This window comes from Entelurus aequoreus, linkage group LG15, assembly GCF_033978785.1.
Source record: "Entelurus aequoreus isolate RoL-2023_Sb linkage group LG15, RoL_Eaeq_v1.1, whole genome shotgun sequence".
Lineage (NCBI taxonomy): Eukaryota > Metazoa > Chordata > Actinopteri > Syngnathiformes > Syngnathidae > Entelurus > Entelurus aequoreus.
Window position 1 is genome coordinate 7,109,133 of NC_084745.1, and position 15,705 is coordinate 7,124,837.

The 15,705-nt window shown below is 39.2% G+C and overlaps 1 protein-coding gene across 1 annotated transcript in view; it reads right to left on the reverse strand.

Annotated features, from left to right (window-relative positions):
* Nucleotides 1–357: 357 nt before the first annotated feature.
* LOC133629729 (serine/threonine-protein kinase OSR1-like) overlaps nt 358–15,705 on the reverse strand; it is an 84,375-nt gene continuing 69,027 nt past the window's right edge. Inside the window, exons 8-12 of the mRNA XM_062020672.1 lie at nt 10,991–11,124; nt 7,231–7,279; nt 987–1,052; nt 802–924; nt 358–687 (exon numbers count right to left, since the gene is read on the reverse strand). Coding sequence (XP_061876656.1) covers nt 511–687; nt 802–924; nt 987–1,052; nt 7,231–7,279; nt 10,991–11,124 — 549 coding nt within the window. The 3' untranslated portion in view covers nt 358–510. The remainder of the gene's footprint in view (nt 688–801; nt 925–986; nt 1,053–7,230; nt 7,280–10,990; nt 11,125–15,705) is intronic.

Consider the following 15,705-nt stretch of genomic DNA (forward strand, 5'->3'; position numbering starts at 1 on the left):
TTTTATTTATTAAATCAACATAAAAAACACAAGATACACTTACAATTAGTGCACCAACCCAAAAAACCTCCCTCCCCCCATTTCTTTCTGTTATCAATATTCTGGTTCCTACATTATATATCAATATATATCAATACAGTCTGCAAGGGATACAGTCCGTAAGCACACATGATTGTGCGTGCTGCTGGTCCACTAATAGTACTAACCTTTAACAGTTAATTTTACTCATTTTCATTAATTACTAGTTTCTATGTAACTGTTTTTATATTGTTTTACTTTCTTTTTTATTCAAGAAAATGTTTTTAATTTAGTTATCTTATTTATTTATTTTTTTTAAAAAGTACCTTATCTTCACCATACCTGGTTGTCCAAATTAGGTATAATAATGTGTTAATTCCACGACTGCATATATCGGTTGATATCGGTATCGGTTGATATCGGTATCGGTAATTAAAGAGTTGGACAATATCGGAATATCGGATATCGGCAAAAAGCCATTATCGGACATCCCTAATTATTATTATTATTATTGTTGTGTCCCTGCCTAGCTAGCGAGAGTGCTTCCTCATTAGGGGAACGCCATCTGTATCGTGGCGGCAAGTGAACAACCCTGGGCGCAGGAATCTCCAGCGGGTAGGAGAAGCGCACTTGTCGGCGGGGGGCGCCGACAGGCTTCACCTGCTGCTCCTTCGCCGTCAAACAGAACACACACACACACAGGTGAGATGCCGCACACGCGAGACACTTGCTGACGCGAGCGAGGACAAACGTGACGTGAGGCCGCGCTCGGGCCGCACTCACCCTCAGGGCGGCCACCGCCGCTTTGCCTTCCTCGCTCTCCTCGTCCAGCTCGTCGTCGCTCCACTCCCACTCGCCGTCCTCCGTCTTGTGCAGACGCCCGCTGGAGCCCGGCACGCGCCGCACCTGTGGGAGCACGCCGGCCTCATTAGAAGGACGCCGTCGGCGGGAAGAAGAGCGGCGCCTACCCTTTTGGAGCGCTCCGTTATCGTGGGAGCCCGATGGAGAAGCTTCTCCAGAAGGTAGTCATGAGTCTGTCACAGAGGAAATAATGTTATTATTAATAATTAATTATATTTATCATTGTGGAAACACTGATCATCTTAATGATTTATCACAATAAATATATATAGAAACAGATAAATATCAATATGCAACACTTTATTTTTATATTTTCTCTAAGTGCACATTTTTCAAATTGAACATTTTCAAATGATCACTTCTAAGACACACAATATCCCATTTTAACTAGCGAGCCACAAACATTTTTTTAACAAATCATGAATTACTTTGCACCATGTTTGTACAAATAATAACTCATGTAAAATAAAACAAAAATTAAAAAAAAAAATTTTATGGAACATCATTAGTAATTTTTCCTGATTAAGATTAATTTTAGAATTTTGATGACATGTTTTAAATAGGTTAAAATCCAATCTGCACTTTGTTACAATATATAACAAATTGGACCAAGCTATATTTCTAACAAAGACAAATCATTATTTCTTCTAGATTTTCCAGAACAAAAATTTTAAAAGAAATTCAAAAGACTTTGAAATAAGATTTTAATTTGATTCTACAGATTTTCTAGATTTGCCAGAATATTTTTTTTGAATTTTAATCATAATAAGTTTGAAGAAATATTTCACAAATATTCTTCGTCGAAAAAACAGAAGCTAAAATGAAGAATTAAATTAAAATGTATTTATTATTCTTTCAAAAATAAATTTACTTCAACATTGATTTAAATTGTCAGGAAAGAAGAGGAAGGAATTTAAAAGGTAAAAAGGTATATGTGTTTAAAAATCCTAAAATCATTTTTAAGGTTGTATTTTTTCTCTAAAACTGTCTTTCTGAAAGTTATAAGAAGCAAAGTAAAAAAATAAATGAATTTATTTAAACAGGTGAAGACCAAGTCTTTAAAATATTTTCTTGGATTTTCAAATTCTATTTGAGTTTTGTCTCTCTTAGAATTAAAAATGTCGAGCAAAGCGAGACCAGCTCGCTAGTTGTGGGGAGGCGGGGCCGGCGGACCGACGGCGCCCGTTCCAAGATGGCGGCGAGGAGGCGTGGACGAGCGAGCGGCAAGGCGGGGTGCGCTGGGAGCGACGCCGCCATCAGCACAAGGTGCGTGGAGCGCGCAGCTGTGGACAGTGCAATCACCCTCTCGGGCCGTGTAAAAGGGCGAGAGACGTGAACATCAAGAAAGGAGACGGAGAAAGACGGCGGACGGGAGGAAACCATCCTCTGCTGCCACGCAAACGACGGCGACGTGCTGCTGAAAAGCAGACGGCGGACGGGAGGAAACCATTCGTGTGCTCACGTGAGAAAAAAGGCAGCTGCTGAAAAGCACGCAAAAGACTCTGTGATTGAAATAATAAAGAAGTCTAAACCGTCTCACGACAATGTCTTCCCTGGGTGGTCCTGAGAACCTGCACGACAGTTAGGACTGTCACACTAGGAAATAAATACAATTTAAAAAATAGGAGGCAGCTCACTGGTAAGTGCTGCTATTTGAGCTATTTTTAGAACAGGCCAGCGGGCGACTAATCTGGTCCTTACGGGCGACCTGGTGCCCGCGGGCACCGCGTTGGTGACTCCTGCTCTGTTATTCATTCACAACATAGAGGCTAATAACACGACTTTCGCTCACAATACAATAATTGTTTGTTCCCAAATATTTTGAAGTTGCACAGATTACATTTTGGGCACATATGTGACTAAAATGGTTGTAAATTCAAGCCCTGGAAATATTACTTAATTACTTGAATTAAAGTAATATCTGGATCGGGATAATTTGGCTTGTATATAATATATTTATATATATATATATTATGGCAAGCCGTTAAGGAAATTAAATATATATGGAAGTCTGAATAGAAATGAGAAAGGTTTATATATACTGTAAATAAGAAAGACTTAGTCTGCTGATCTGAAAAAGAGCCAAAGCTGTCAAAGAGCTGAGGGACCGTCTTCAAAGTGCAATGCTGAAACAAACAATGCAAACAATAAAATGTAACTTCCAGGGCTTGAGATTAACGTAGTCCCGTCGTCCCGGGGACGGTAAAAAAAATGCACGGGACGAAATTAAATGCTCCCTGGGATTTTTTTTCTTTTTCTTTTTATGTATTTATTCATTTTACATTAAATGTCTTGGTTTTTCCACCCTCTGAAAATCCTATGAAATGTTTAACAAGCCATCCTATAATAATACAACAGCTATTAATGTAACAATACAATAAAACAAATATATTTAATTATGTTTTTTTCATTATTTTAACTGTATATAGATTCTACAAGAAACACAAAACTTAAAAAACTAAATTATTTACAATTGCAGACACAAGGTTCTTGTTCTGCAGTGCTGTGTGCTAATGTGCTTCGTACACCTGCAGGACCGCAAGCAAGGTCGCAGAGAAAATGCGGACTGGATTTTGAGTGATGTGGGCATTTTCTATATGAACAAGTGGAATGGATTGGACACTAAAGGGGCTCTCTACCTTACGCTATGAAGTGAGGGGAAACTGAGTGAATGATGACAGGTTATATGATTATTTATTTTAAACTCGTATTCGGGCCACTTTATAATGAATATGTCGGCATGTATTTGTAAAAAAATAAAAATAAAATAAAAAATAGAATTTTTATTTTTATTTAATTTTTTTTTTAACACCAAATTATTTAGGGGGGCTTAAGAACATTTTAGGGGGGCTTCAGCCCCCCTAAAATAGGCCTAACAATGCCAATGATGCATATAATCACAGCAGTATGATGATTCTATGTGTCTACATTAAAACACTCTTCTTCATACTGCATTAATATACGCTCATTTTTAAACTTTCATGCTACTAAGTCAATTTAGCAAAAGTGTATTTATGAAACAGTTATTAAGCAGTGGCACAAACATTCATGTCATTTCCAAAACAGAAAGTGCAAGATTGTCAGAGACATTTTGAAACAAGCTATGAGTGCACTTTTGTGCATGATGTCACTAAGATGACATATCAAAACAACACTCAATTAAAGTGCACTTTTTGTACAGAACGCCACTACAATAGGTTAAAACAAATAAAGTGCACTTTTGTGCATGATGTCACACAAGATATTTCAATAAGTGTCAAATAAAAATGAGCTGCATAATAGGAAATCAAATAGTGTATGTCCTTCACTATGTGGTAGGTTCCTGCGGACGTTATCTCCTTCTGTTGTTGACTATTTTTTTCATACGGTGTTGATCTGGAAATTGTTGCTTCGGCAGATGTTGACATGCGGAGTTTCAAGCACTCTTCATTCTCTAGCGGGCGACTTTTCAAATGATGCTACAAATTAGCAGTAATGCTACTTTTTGTAGCAACGCATACTTGACATATTAGGGTTGTCTGTTCAACATCTTCCCGCTTGAAGCCAAAACACCACCAGACGATGGACCCCGTGCTGTTTTTCTTAGGAATTAATTCTTCTTCCTTCATTTGTTACCAGATTGGCACCTTCTCTGTCTCTCGTATTACCACTCGCACCACTCCGCTGGCATCGCAGCTAACGTTACCCATGCCGCTACCTGTCTGCTCCGCGAGGGCGTATGACGTTGCACGCGCGACAGTATGTGACGTGTGTAAAAAGGTGCGCTTGTTTTATGTCTCTGTGAGAAGGAGAGACAAGAAAGAGTGAGAAGAGCCTGTAGTGTAATGCCCGCAGCTAAAAGCAACTGCGTGAGAACGTATACTCCAATATCACCATATAGTCATTCTCTATATCGCACAGAGACAAACCGCGATATATCGAGCATATTCCATATATCACCCAGCCCTAGTTTGAATATGTTTTCTGTAGGAGGACAAACATTACACAAACCTTCCTTCACTGGTGACAGTATTTGTCCTACTAATTTTAGTGGTGCTTGAACTCACCATTGTTTGTTTACATGTGCAACTTTCTCCGAAAGTAAGACGTATTTTATGCCACTCCGTCTCATTTTGTCCACCAAACGTTTTATACTGTGCGTGAATGAATCCTTGTTGATGCTAATCAGGCATATTTGGTCAGTGCATGATTGCAAGCTAATTCATGCTAACATGCTATTATGTACATATTGCATCATTATGCCTCATTTGTAGGTATATTTGAGATGATTGAATTTCCTTTACTTATGTCCTCTGTGTATTTCATTTATAATTGCATGTCTCATGACACATTATCTGTATGTAATATTGGCTGAATTTCTGATAGTTCTTTGTGTGCCGTGTTGTTCCAGACCACAGCAAACATTACCCAGCTTGCAGAGATTGTAATAAATCCTTTAGAAGAAGACGTGTCCTTTAACTTGGACACACACATCTATACCTTTGGTCGTTCTAAGATGGTCATTTCCAGGAGTTATATCACCCTCTGAGAAGTTTTACTAATGTTTTCCAATGTTGTAAAAATGTGTCGAATAAATATTACAACACATTTTTGCAACAGCCTGCAACACATAGTCATTTTGATAGTAGGCTATTATAGACACATCATGTGTTGTCTTCATTATAACACTTATAAAATACTTTTAAAGTCCTTTTGATAGTAGGCTAATACAGACACATCATGTGTTGTCTTCATTATAACACTTATATAAGACTTTTAAAGTCCTTTTGATAGTAGGCTGTTATAGACACATCATGTGTTGTCTTCATTATAACACTTATAAAATACTTCTAAAGTCCTTTTGATAGTAGGCTAATACAGACACATCATGTGTTGTCTTCATTATAACACATATATAAGACTTTTAAAGTCCTTTTGATAGTAGGCTGTTAGACACATCATGTGTTGTCTTCATAATAACACTTATATAAGACTTGTAAAGTCCTTTTGATAGTAGGCTATTATAGACACATCATGTGTTGTGTTCATTATAACACTTATATAGGACCTTTAAAGTCATTTTGATAGTAGGCTATTATAGACACTTACATCATGTGTTGTCTTCATAATAACACTTATATAAGACTTGTAAAGTCCTTTTGATAGTAGGCTATTATAGACACATCGTGTGTTGTGTTCATTACAACACTTATATAGGACCTTTAAAGTCATTTTGATAGTAGGCTATTATAGACACTTACATCATGTGTTGTCTTCATAATAACACTTATATAAGACTTGTAAAGTCCTTTTGATAGTAGGCTATTATAGACACATCATGTGTTGTGTTCATTATAACACTTATATAAGACTTTTAAAGTCATTTTGATAGTAGGCTATTATAGACACTTACATCATGTGTTGTCTTCATAATAACACTTATATAAGACTTGTAAAGTCCTTTTGATAGTAGGCTATTATAGACACATCATGTGTTGTGTTCATTATAACACTTATATAGGACTTTTAAAGTCATTTTGATAGTAGGCTGTTATAGACACATCATGTGTTGTCTTCATTATAACACTTATATAAGACTTTTAAAGTCCTTTTGATAGTAGGCTAATATCAAAGTGTACAAAGCTTCACTAAAAAATGGGCTTTTGTCGGGTCTGGAGCCCATTGTTCATATTTACTTTGCGTCTTGAAGAAATATGCTTCACTATACAAACCTCTTAATTTACAAACCCCGTTTAAGAATCAATTAGGTTCGTAAATCGAGGTTTCACTGCCTATGGAAAATATGAGTTCAAAGTCTACAAATGGACTTTTGTCGAGTCTGGAACCCATTATTCATATTTACTTGGTCTTATGGTGAAATTTGCTTCACTCTACAAACCTTTTTAATTTACAAACCCTGTCCAAGAACAAATTAAGTTCGTAAATCGAGGTTTCACTGCATATGGAAAATATGTGTGTGGTTTCATTGGAATTGCAAATCTTCCCAGCTTCCTCCAATGCAGCATGAGTGTTGCTACGCCGCCACCCTCTGCTGTACACTTGAGGTATTGCAAGTCTTGGCCCTCAAGCTGGATTTGGCCTGTGCGACGCGCTGAGTCAGCAGTCCGGTTTCTCCGGTCCAACTGCTCACGCCCCGCTGTCAACGCCGGTTAAATATGCCAGCGACGCTGCGTCAGACACGTTTGTCAGACAGGAAGTGGGAGGAGTTTCACTTCCTGCCCGCGTTGTTGCTGTGTTAAACTCGGCGGCGTCTTCATTTGCAGACCGTGACTCATCAAGCAAACCCCTACGGCGCTTATATAAGACTTTTAAACCCCTACGGCGCTGTGGTAAATCCACTCGGTCGCCTACCTTTGCTTTCGTGAAGAACTTATGCTTCAACAACTCGGAGGACGTCGGCCTGGGAAGCAGAAAGGCAAATGAATGGTGTGGAGGATGACAAACATGTTTTACTGACGTTAAAATAACATTATTTGTGATGATACGGCAGCAATAAAGGAAGAAATATAAAACAGTGCTTTAGATTCATCATTTTGACGCAAGTGTAATTCAACAACTTCCCCACCAGGGGGAGCCCTATATGTGTTCAAAGTGTACAAAGCTTTATAAAACATGGACTTTGGTTGAGTCAGGAACCCATTATACATATTTACTTGGTGTCTTGAATAAAGTAACTTCACTATACAAACAAACCTCTTACTTTACAAACCCTGGTCAAGAATCAGTTAAGTTCGTAAATTGAGTATCATTAGGAGTCCTTCTTCGAGCTGCAATTTGACCCACTTAACATGCTTCAAAACTCACCATATTTGACACACACATCAGGACCTGCGAAAATTGCCATCTAATAAAAAAAAACCAACCCAAAACTCAAAATTGCGCTCTAGTGCCCCCTAGGAAAAAACAAAAACAAACTGCCTGTAACCCCCACTAGGAAGGTCGTAGAGACATGAAACAAAAACCTCTATGTAGGTCTCACTTAGACCTACATTTCATAATTTAACATCCTCGGGCAAAAACCAACAGGAAGTTGGCAATTTCCCCTTCAAGACAAAAGTTTACTAAAAACACTCATTTTTGCCTCTTTGAGCTGTAATTTGACCCCCTTAAAATACTTCAAAACTCACCAAACTTTTCACACACATCAGGACTGGAGGGAATTGCGATCTAATAAAAAAAAAAAAACGAACCCCAAAGCTCAAAATTCTAGCGCAATTTTGAATAAAACAGAGACAAAACTGCTCCTCAGAGGAAAACACAGACAAAACTGCTTGTGTGAGTTCAAACCCCGGCCGGGTCATACCAAAGACTATAAAAATTGGACCCATTACCTCCCTGCTTGGCACTCAGCATCAAGGGTTGGAATTGGGGGTTAAATCACCAAAAATGATTCCCGGCCGCGGCTACGCTGCTGCCCACTGCTCCCCTCACCTCCCAGGGGGTGATCAAGGGGATGGGTCAAATGCAGAGGACAAATTTCACCACACCTAGTGTGTGTGTGACAATCATTGGTACTTTAACTTTAACTTTAACTTCCGGTAGGAAGGTCTCAGAGACATGAAACAAAAACCTCTATGTAGGTCTCACTTAGACCTCCATTTCATAGGTTGACATCCTTCAGCAAAAATCAAAAGGAAGTTTGATATCCCCCCTTCAAAACAAAATTGTTGTAAAAATAAAACAGAATACAGAATAAAACAGAGACAAAACTGCTCCTCAGAGGAAAACAGACAAAACTGCTTGTAACTTCCGGTAGGAACGTCTTAGAGACATGAAACAAAAACCTCTATGTAGGTCTCACTTAGACCTCCATTTCATAGGTTGACATCCTTCTGCAAAAATCAACAGGAAGTTTAATATCCCCCCTTCAAAACAAAATTGTTGTAAAAAGCGGTCACCAAACATTATCTCCTCTGAGCGCGTTTGTCGTTTCGGCTTCAAACAACTACAGGAGAGAGATTGAACCCTTCTGATTGACGGATACTCAAAGAGTTTTCATAAGTGCTACGGTTTTGATTTTACGAGCCTTCAAAGAAAAGAACCACTGTGCCGCAGCACCTCGGAAAAAAACACAGACACAACTTCCTCTAACTCCCAGTACGAATATCGTAGAGACATGAAACCTCTATGTAGGTCTGACTTAGAGCTAGATTTCATACACTGACATCCTTCAGCAAAAATCCACAGGAAGTTGGCAATCACCCCTTCAAAACAAAAGTTTCATAAAAACACTAATTTTTGCCTCTTTGAGCTGTAATTTGACCCCCTTTAAATACTTCAAAACTCACCAAACTTTTCACACACATCAGGACTGGTGGAAATTGCGATCTAATAAAAAAAACGAACCCCAAAACTCAAAATTGCGCTTTAGCGCAATTTTTGAATAAAACAGAGACAAAACTGCTCCTCAGAGGAAAACAGACAAAACTGCTTGTAACTTCCGGTAGGAACGTCTTAGAGACATGAAACAAAAACCTCTATGTAGGTCTCACTTAGACCTCCATTTCATAGATTGACATCCTTCTGCCAAAATCAACAGGATGTTTGATATCCCCCCTTCAAAACAAAATTGTTGTAAAAAGCGGTCACCAAACATCAAACATTATCTCCTCTGAGCGCGTTTGTCGTTTCGGCTTCAAACTACTACAGGAGAGAGATTGAACCCTTCTGATTGACGGATACTCAAAGAGTTTTGATAAGTGCCACGGTTTTGATTTTACGAGCCTTCAAAGAAAAGAACCACTGTGCCGCAGCACCTCGGAAAAAAACACAGACACAACTTCCTCTAACTCCCAGTACGAATATCGTAGAGACATGAAACCTCTATGTAGGTCTGACTTAGAGCTAGATTTCATACACTGACATCCTTCAGCAAAAATCCACAGGAAGTTGGCAATCACCCCTTCAAAACAAAAGTTTCATAAAAACACTAATTTTTGCCTCTTTGAGCTGTAATTTGACCCCCTTAAAATACTTCAAAACTCACCAAACTTTTCACACACATCAGGACTGGTGGAAATTGCGATCTAATAAAAAAAAACGAACCCCAAAACTCAAAATTGCGCTTTAGCGCAATTTTTGAATAAAACAGAGACAAAACTGCTCCTCAGAGGAAAACAGTCAAAACTGCTTGTAACTTCCGGTAGGAACGTCTTAGAGACATGAAACAAAAACCTCTATGTAGGTCTCACTTAGACCTCCATTTCATAGATTGACATCCTTCTGCAAAAATCAACAGGAAGTTTGATATCCCCCCTTCAAAACAAAATTGTTGTAAAAAGCGGTCACCAAACATCAAACATTATCTCCTCTGAGCGCGTTTGTCGTTTCGGCTTCAAACTACTACAGGAGAGAGATTGAACCCTTCTGATTGACGGATACTCAAAGAGTTTTGATAAGTGCCACGGTTTTGATTTTACGAGCCTTCAAAGAAAAGAACCACTGTGCCGCAGCACCTAGGAAAAAAACACAGACACTCAATCAATCAATCAATCAATGTTTATTTATATAGCCCTAAATCACAAGTGTCTCAAAGGGCTGACACAACTTCCTCTAACTCCCAGTACGAATATCGTAGAGACATGAAACAAAAACCTCTATGTAGGTCTGACTTAGAGCTAGATTTCATACACTGACATCCTTCAGTAAAAATCCACAGGAAGTTGGCAATCACCCCTTCAAAACAAAAGTTTCATAAAAACACTCATTTTTGCCTCTTTGAGCTGTAATTTGACCCCCTTAAAATACTTAAAAACTCACCAAACTTTTTACACACATCAGGACTGGCGGAAAATGCGATCTAATAAAAAAACCGAACCCCAAAACTCAAAATTGCGCTCTAGCGCCCCCTAGGAATAAAACACAGACAAAACTGCTCCTCGGAGGAAAACACAGACAAAACTGCTTGTAACTTCCGGTAGGAACGTCTTAGAGACATGAAACAAAAACCTCTATGTAGGTTTTACTTAGACCTACATTTCATAGATTGACATCCTTCAGCAACTAGCACCTGCCAAATATGCGGGCCCGACCAACGCTGCTTGCAGCTTTAATGTTTACATTGATTCTTATGAGGAATGTGTGGTGTTGAGCAAATATTTATTCAAATCACCTCTTCTCCGGATCCTTCTGCAGACACATGGAGATCATCTTCCTGAAGGACTTGCCATATTTCTTCACCATCTCCTTGTCGGTGACGCCGGTCTCCAGGCCGGGGGGGTCGTTCTGCAGCGTCAGCATCAACACCTGAACGCACCGCAGAGCTTTGATTGAAATAGTCCTTAACTGGCAGCTGACATCACACACGTCCTACTAGGGGTGTGTGTTAGAATAATTATGCGTAAGTTATCACACAACTCTTATGCTTAAAGGCCTACTGAAAGCCACTACTACCAACCACGCAGTCTGATAGTTTATACATCAATGATGAAATCTTAACATTGCAACACATGCCAATACGGCCGGGTTAACTTATAAAGTGCAATTTTAAATTTCCCGGGAAACTTCGGGTTGAAAACGTCTAGGTATGATGACGTTTGCGCGTGACGTCAAGGGTTCAAGCGGAAGTATTCGGACACCATTGTATCCCAATACAAACAGCTCTGTTTTCATCGCAAAATTCCACAGTATTCTGGACATCTGTGTTGGTGAATCTTTTGCAATTTGTTTAATGAACAATGGAGACAGCAAAGAAGAAAGCTGTAGGTGTGATCGGTGTATTAGCGGCTGGCTACAGCAACACAACCAGGAGGACTTTGAGTTGATAGCAGACGCGCTACCGTGACTACAGCTTTGGCTTCCAAACATTTGATCGCTTGCCCGTACGTGCGTGTCGCTATGTGCATGTCACGTACATAACTTTGGGGACATATATGTTTCTTGCCGACTCTGATGGCGGCCGGGGTGTCGTCGAAAGCTACAATGCCCGCCGCCGCACCGCTGTAATCACCTTGACTTCCTCCGTCTCCGGGCCGCCGACCGCATCGATGATCGGGTGAAGTCCTTCGTCACGCCGTCGATCGCTGGAACGCAGGTGAGCACGGGTCGTGATGAGCAGATGAGAGCTGGCGTAGGTGGAGAGCTAATGTTTTTAGCATAGCTCTGTCGAGGTCCCGTAGCTAAGTTAGCTTCAATGGCGTCGTTAGCAACAGCATTGCTAGGCTTCGCCAGGCGGTACAGCATTAACCGTGTGGTTACAGGTCCAGAGTTTGGTAGTATTGTTGATCTTCTGTCTATCCTTCCAGCCAGGGGCTTATTTCTTTTGTTTCTATCTGCATTTAAGCACGATGCTATCACGTTAGCTCCGTAGCTAAAGTGCTTCACCGATGTATTGTCGTGGAGATAAAAGTCACTGTGAATGTCCATTTCGCGTTCTCGACTCTCATTTTCAAAAGGATATAGTATCCGAGGTGGTTTAAAATACAAATCCGTGATCCACAATAGAAAAAGGAGAAAGTGTGGAATCCAAGTTACCTAAGTTACCGTCAGAGCGAAAAAAGATACGTCTTGCACTGGGACGGTATAGCTCGGTTGGTAGAGCGGCCGTGCCAGCAACTTGAGGGTTGCAGGTTCGATCCCCGCTTCCGCCATCCTAGTCACTGCCGTTGTGTCCTTGGGCAAGACACTTTACCCACCTGCTCCCAGTGCCACCCACACTGGTTTAAATGTAACTTAGATATTGGGTTTCACAATGTAAAGCGCTTTGAGTCACTTGAGAAAAAGCGCTATATAAATGTAATTCACTTCACTTCACTTCACTGCACTCTAGTCCTTCACTCTCACGTTCCTCATCCACAAATCTTTCATCCTGGCTCAAATTAATGGGGAAATCGTCGCTTTCTCGGTCCGAATCGCTCTCGCTGCATTGTAAGCAATGGGGAAATGTGAGGAGCCTTTCAACCTGTGACGTCACGCTACTTGCGGTACAGGCAAGGCTTTTTTTTATCAGCGACCAAAAGTTGCGAATTTCATCGTCGATGTTCTCTACTAAATCCTTTCAGCAAAAATATGGCAATATCGCGAAATGATCAAGTATGACACATAGAATGGATCTGCTATCCCCGTTTAAATAAAAAAAAATCATTTCAGTAGGCCTTTAAAGGCCGTTGCTATAGTTATTATCAATTGTGCTGAAGTTGTACTTTTCTATCTGTGCAAAGCGAGTCGTCTCGTATCAGTGTTTGTGTCCAGAACCGGCCTGCTGACTGCCAACGGCGAACATCGAGTGCCGTGACGCAGACTGAGCAGAGACAGGGCGATATCACGAGTGTCAGCACATTTGCATTTCATGAATATTCATATATTGTGTCTAAAACCTCGGGTGGAGATTCCATTAGGAATCGATTTAAACCGATTCTCGCAACGTATTATTTGGTATAATAATAATAATGAAACCTTTTCAAAAGGTTAGAAAAAGCTATTTCTGGTTGCATGGAGATGGCCTACAAAACATATATTTTTAAATGTATTCTTATAAAAATCAACAAAAATAATGAATACATTTTTTTTTTATCGATTTTTGAATTGGGACATGACGATTCGGATGTGAATTTATTTTTTTGTGCAGCCCTCGTGGGCCCTTGGTGTGTGAATCTTTAGTCACCCATTGATTCGATTCGATTGCGATACCTGGTGTGACGATTCGATTCAGAATCGATTCTCGCAATATATTATTTGGTATAATAATTATAATGAAACTTTTTCAAAACAGGTTTAAAGGTTAGAAACACTATTTCTGGTTGCATAGAGATGGCCTACAAATAGAGATGTCCGATAATATCGGCCTGCCGATATTATCGGCCGATATATGCGTTAAAATGTAATATCGGAAATGATCGGTATCGTTTTTTTTTATTATCGGTATCGTTTTTTTTATTTTTATTTTTTTTTATTAAATCCACATAAAAAAACACAAGATACACTTACAATTAGTGCACCAACCCAAAAAACCTCCCTCCCCCATTTACACTCATTCACACAAAAGGGTTGTTTCTTTCTGTTATTAATATTCTGGTTCCTACATTATATATCAATATATATCAAAATGTAATATCGGAAATGATCGGTATCGTTTTTTTTATTATCGGTATCGTTTTTTTTTTGTTTTTTTTTATTAAATCAACATAAAAAACACAAGATACACTTACAATTAGTGCACCAACCCAAAAAACCTCCCTCCCCCATTTACACTCATTCACACAAAAGGGTTGTTTCTTTCTGTTATTAATATTCTGGTTCCTACATTATATATCAATATATATCAATACAGTCTGCAAGGGATACAGTCCGTAAGCACACATGATTGTGCGTGCTGCTGGTCCACTAATAGTACTAACCTTTAACAGTTAATTTTACTCATTTTCATTCATTACTAGTTTCTATGTAACTGTTTTTATATTGTTGTACTTTCTTTTTTATTCAAGAAAATGTTTTTAATTTATTTATCTTATTTTACTAATTTTTTAAAAAAGTACCTTATCTTCACCATACCTGGTTGTCCAAATTAGGCATAATAATGTGTTAATTCCACGATACCGATATCGGTATCGGTTGATATCGGTATCGGTAATTAAAGAGTTGGACAATATCGGAATATCGGATATCGGCAAAAAGCCATTATCGGACATCCCTACCTACAAACGTATATTTTAAAATTGATTCTGATTTTTTTTTTTAATTACCGCATTTTTCAGACTATAAGGCACACTTAAAATCCTTTCATTTTCTCAAAACTTGTCAGTGCGCCTTATAACCCGGTGCGCCTAATGTACGGAACAATTCTGGTTGTGCTTACTGCCCTCAAAGCTATTTCATTTGGTACATGGTGTAATGATAAGTGTGACCAGTAGATGGCAGTCACACATAAGAGATACGTGTGGACCGCAAGATGACGTCAGTCAACAACAGCAAAACTTTAAATGTTCCATTGAGAATATAAAACATTACACATGGCGCTCAAAAAGCTACGATGGATTGCCGGCGCGTTATGGCCACAGTAGTCAGACGTACTGTGCTTCAACATACAAGTATTATTATGGTGTGTGTATAAGGACCGCAAAATGGCACCTATTGTCTTGCAATATTATGCAAGAAGAACTTTTCTTACCTTCTGGTACCTGCTGATGTGTATTTGGGATCTGTATAAGTCCTGAAAATGTGCGCGTGTCCGCCATTGTAGTCGATAAACTTCTTCTTTTTCTCTATCTTCTTGTTATAGGACATTCATCCTCCGCTCTTGCCATTTCTAATATAAAGTAGTGTAAAGTTCTTACTTATATCTGTCAGTAAACTCGCCATGAAAGCGCTAAAACATACCGGTGCAGTGACTTTACATTATTCACCCAAGGAACTTTAGTTATTAGAGAGTTCCGGTCGGACGGTTTTTCACGGGACACATTTGCGGCGTTGTTGTTTCTGGATGAGGAGATGCTGCTCCGTTATTGATTGAAGTAAAGTCTGAATGTCATTAAAACAGTTAGTGCCATCTTTTGACACTTCTTCCACTCCCGTCCTTGCACGCTACACCGCTACAACAAAGATGACGGGGGAGAAGACGCTGTCCAAGAGGAGGCACGTAAATAAGACCGCCCACAAAAGCGACTGTCAAAAAGCTACTTGAAGATGGTCTGTAAAACATCATCTACTGCAGGGGTCACCAAGATTTTTGAAACCAAGAGCTACTTTTTGGGTAGTGATTAATGCGAAGGGCTACCAGTTTGATACACACTTAAATAAATTGCCAGAAATAGCCAATTTGCTCAATTTACCTTTAACTCTGTTATTATTAATAATTAATGATATTTACACTTAATTGAACGGTTTAAAAGA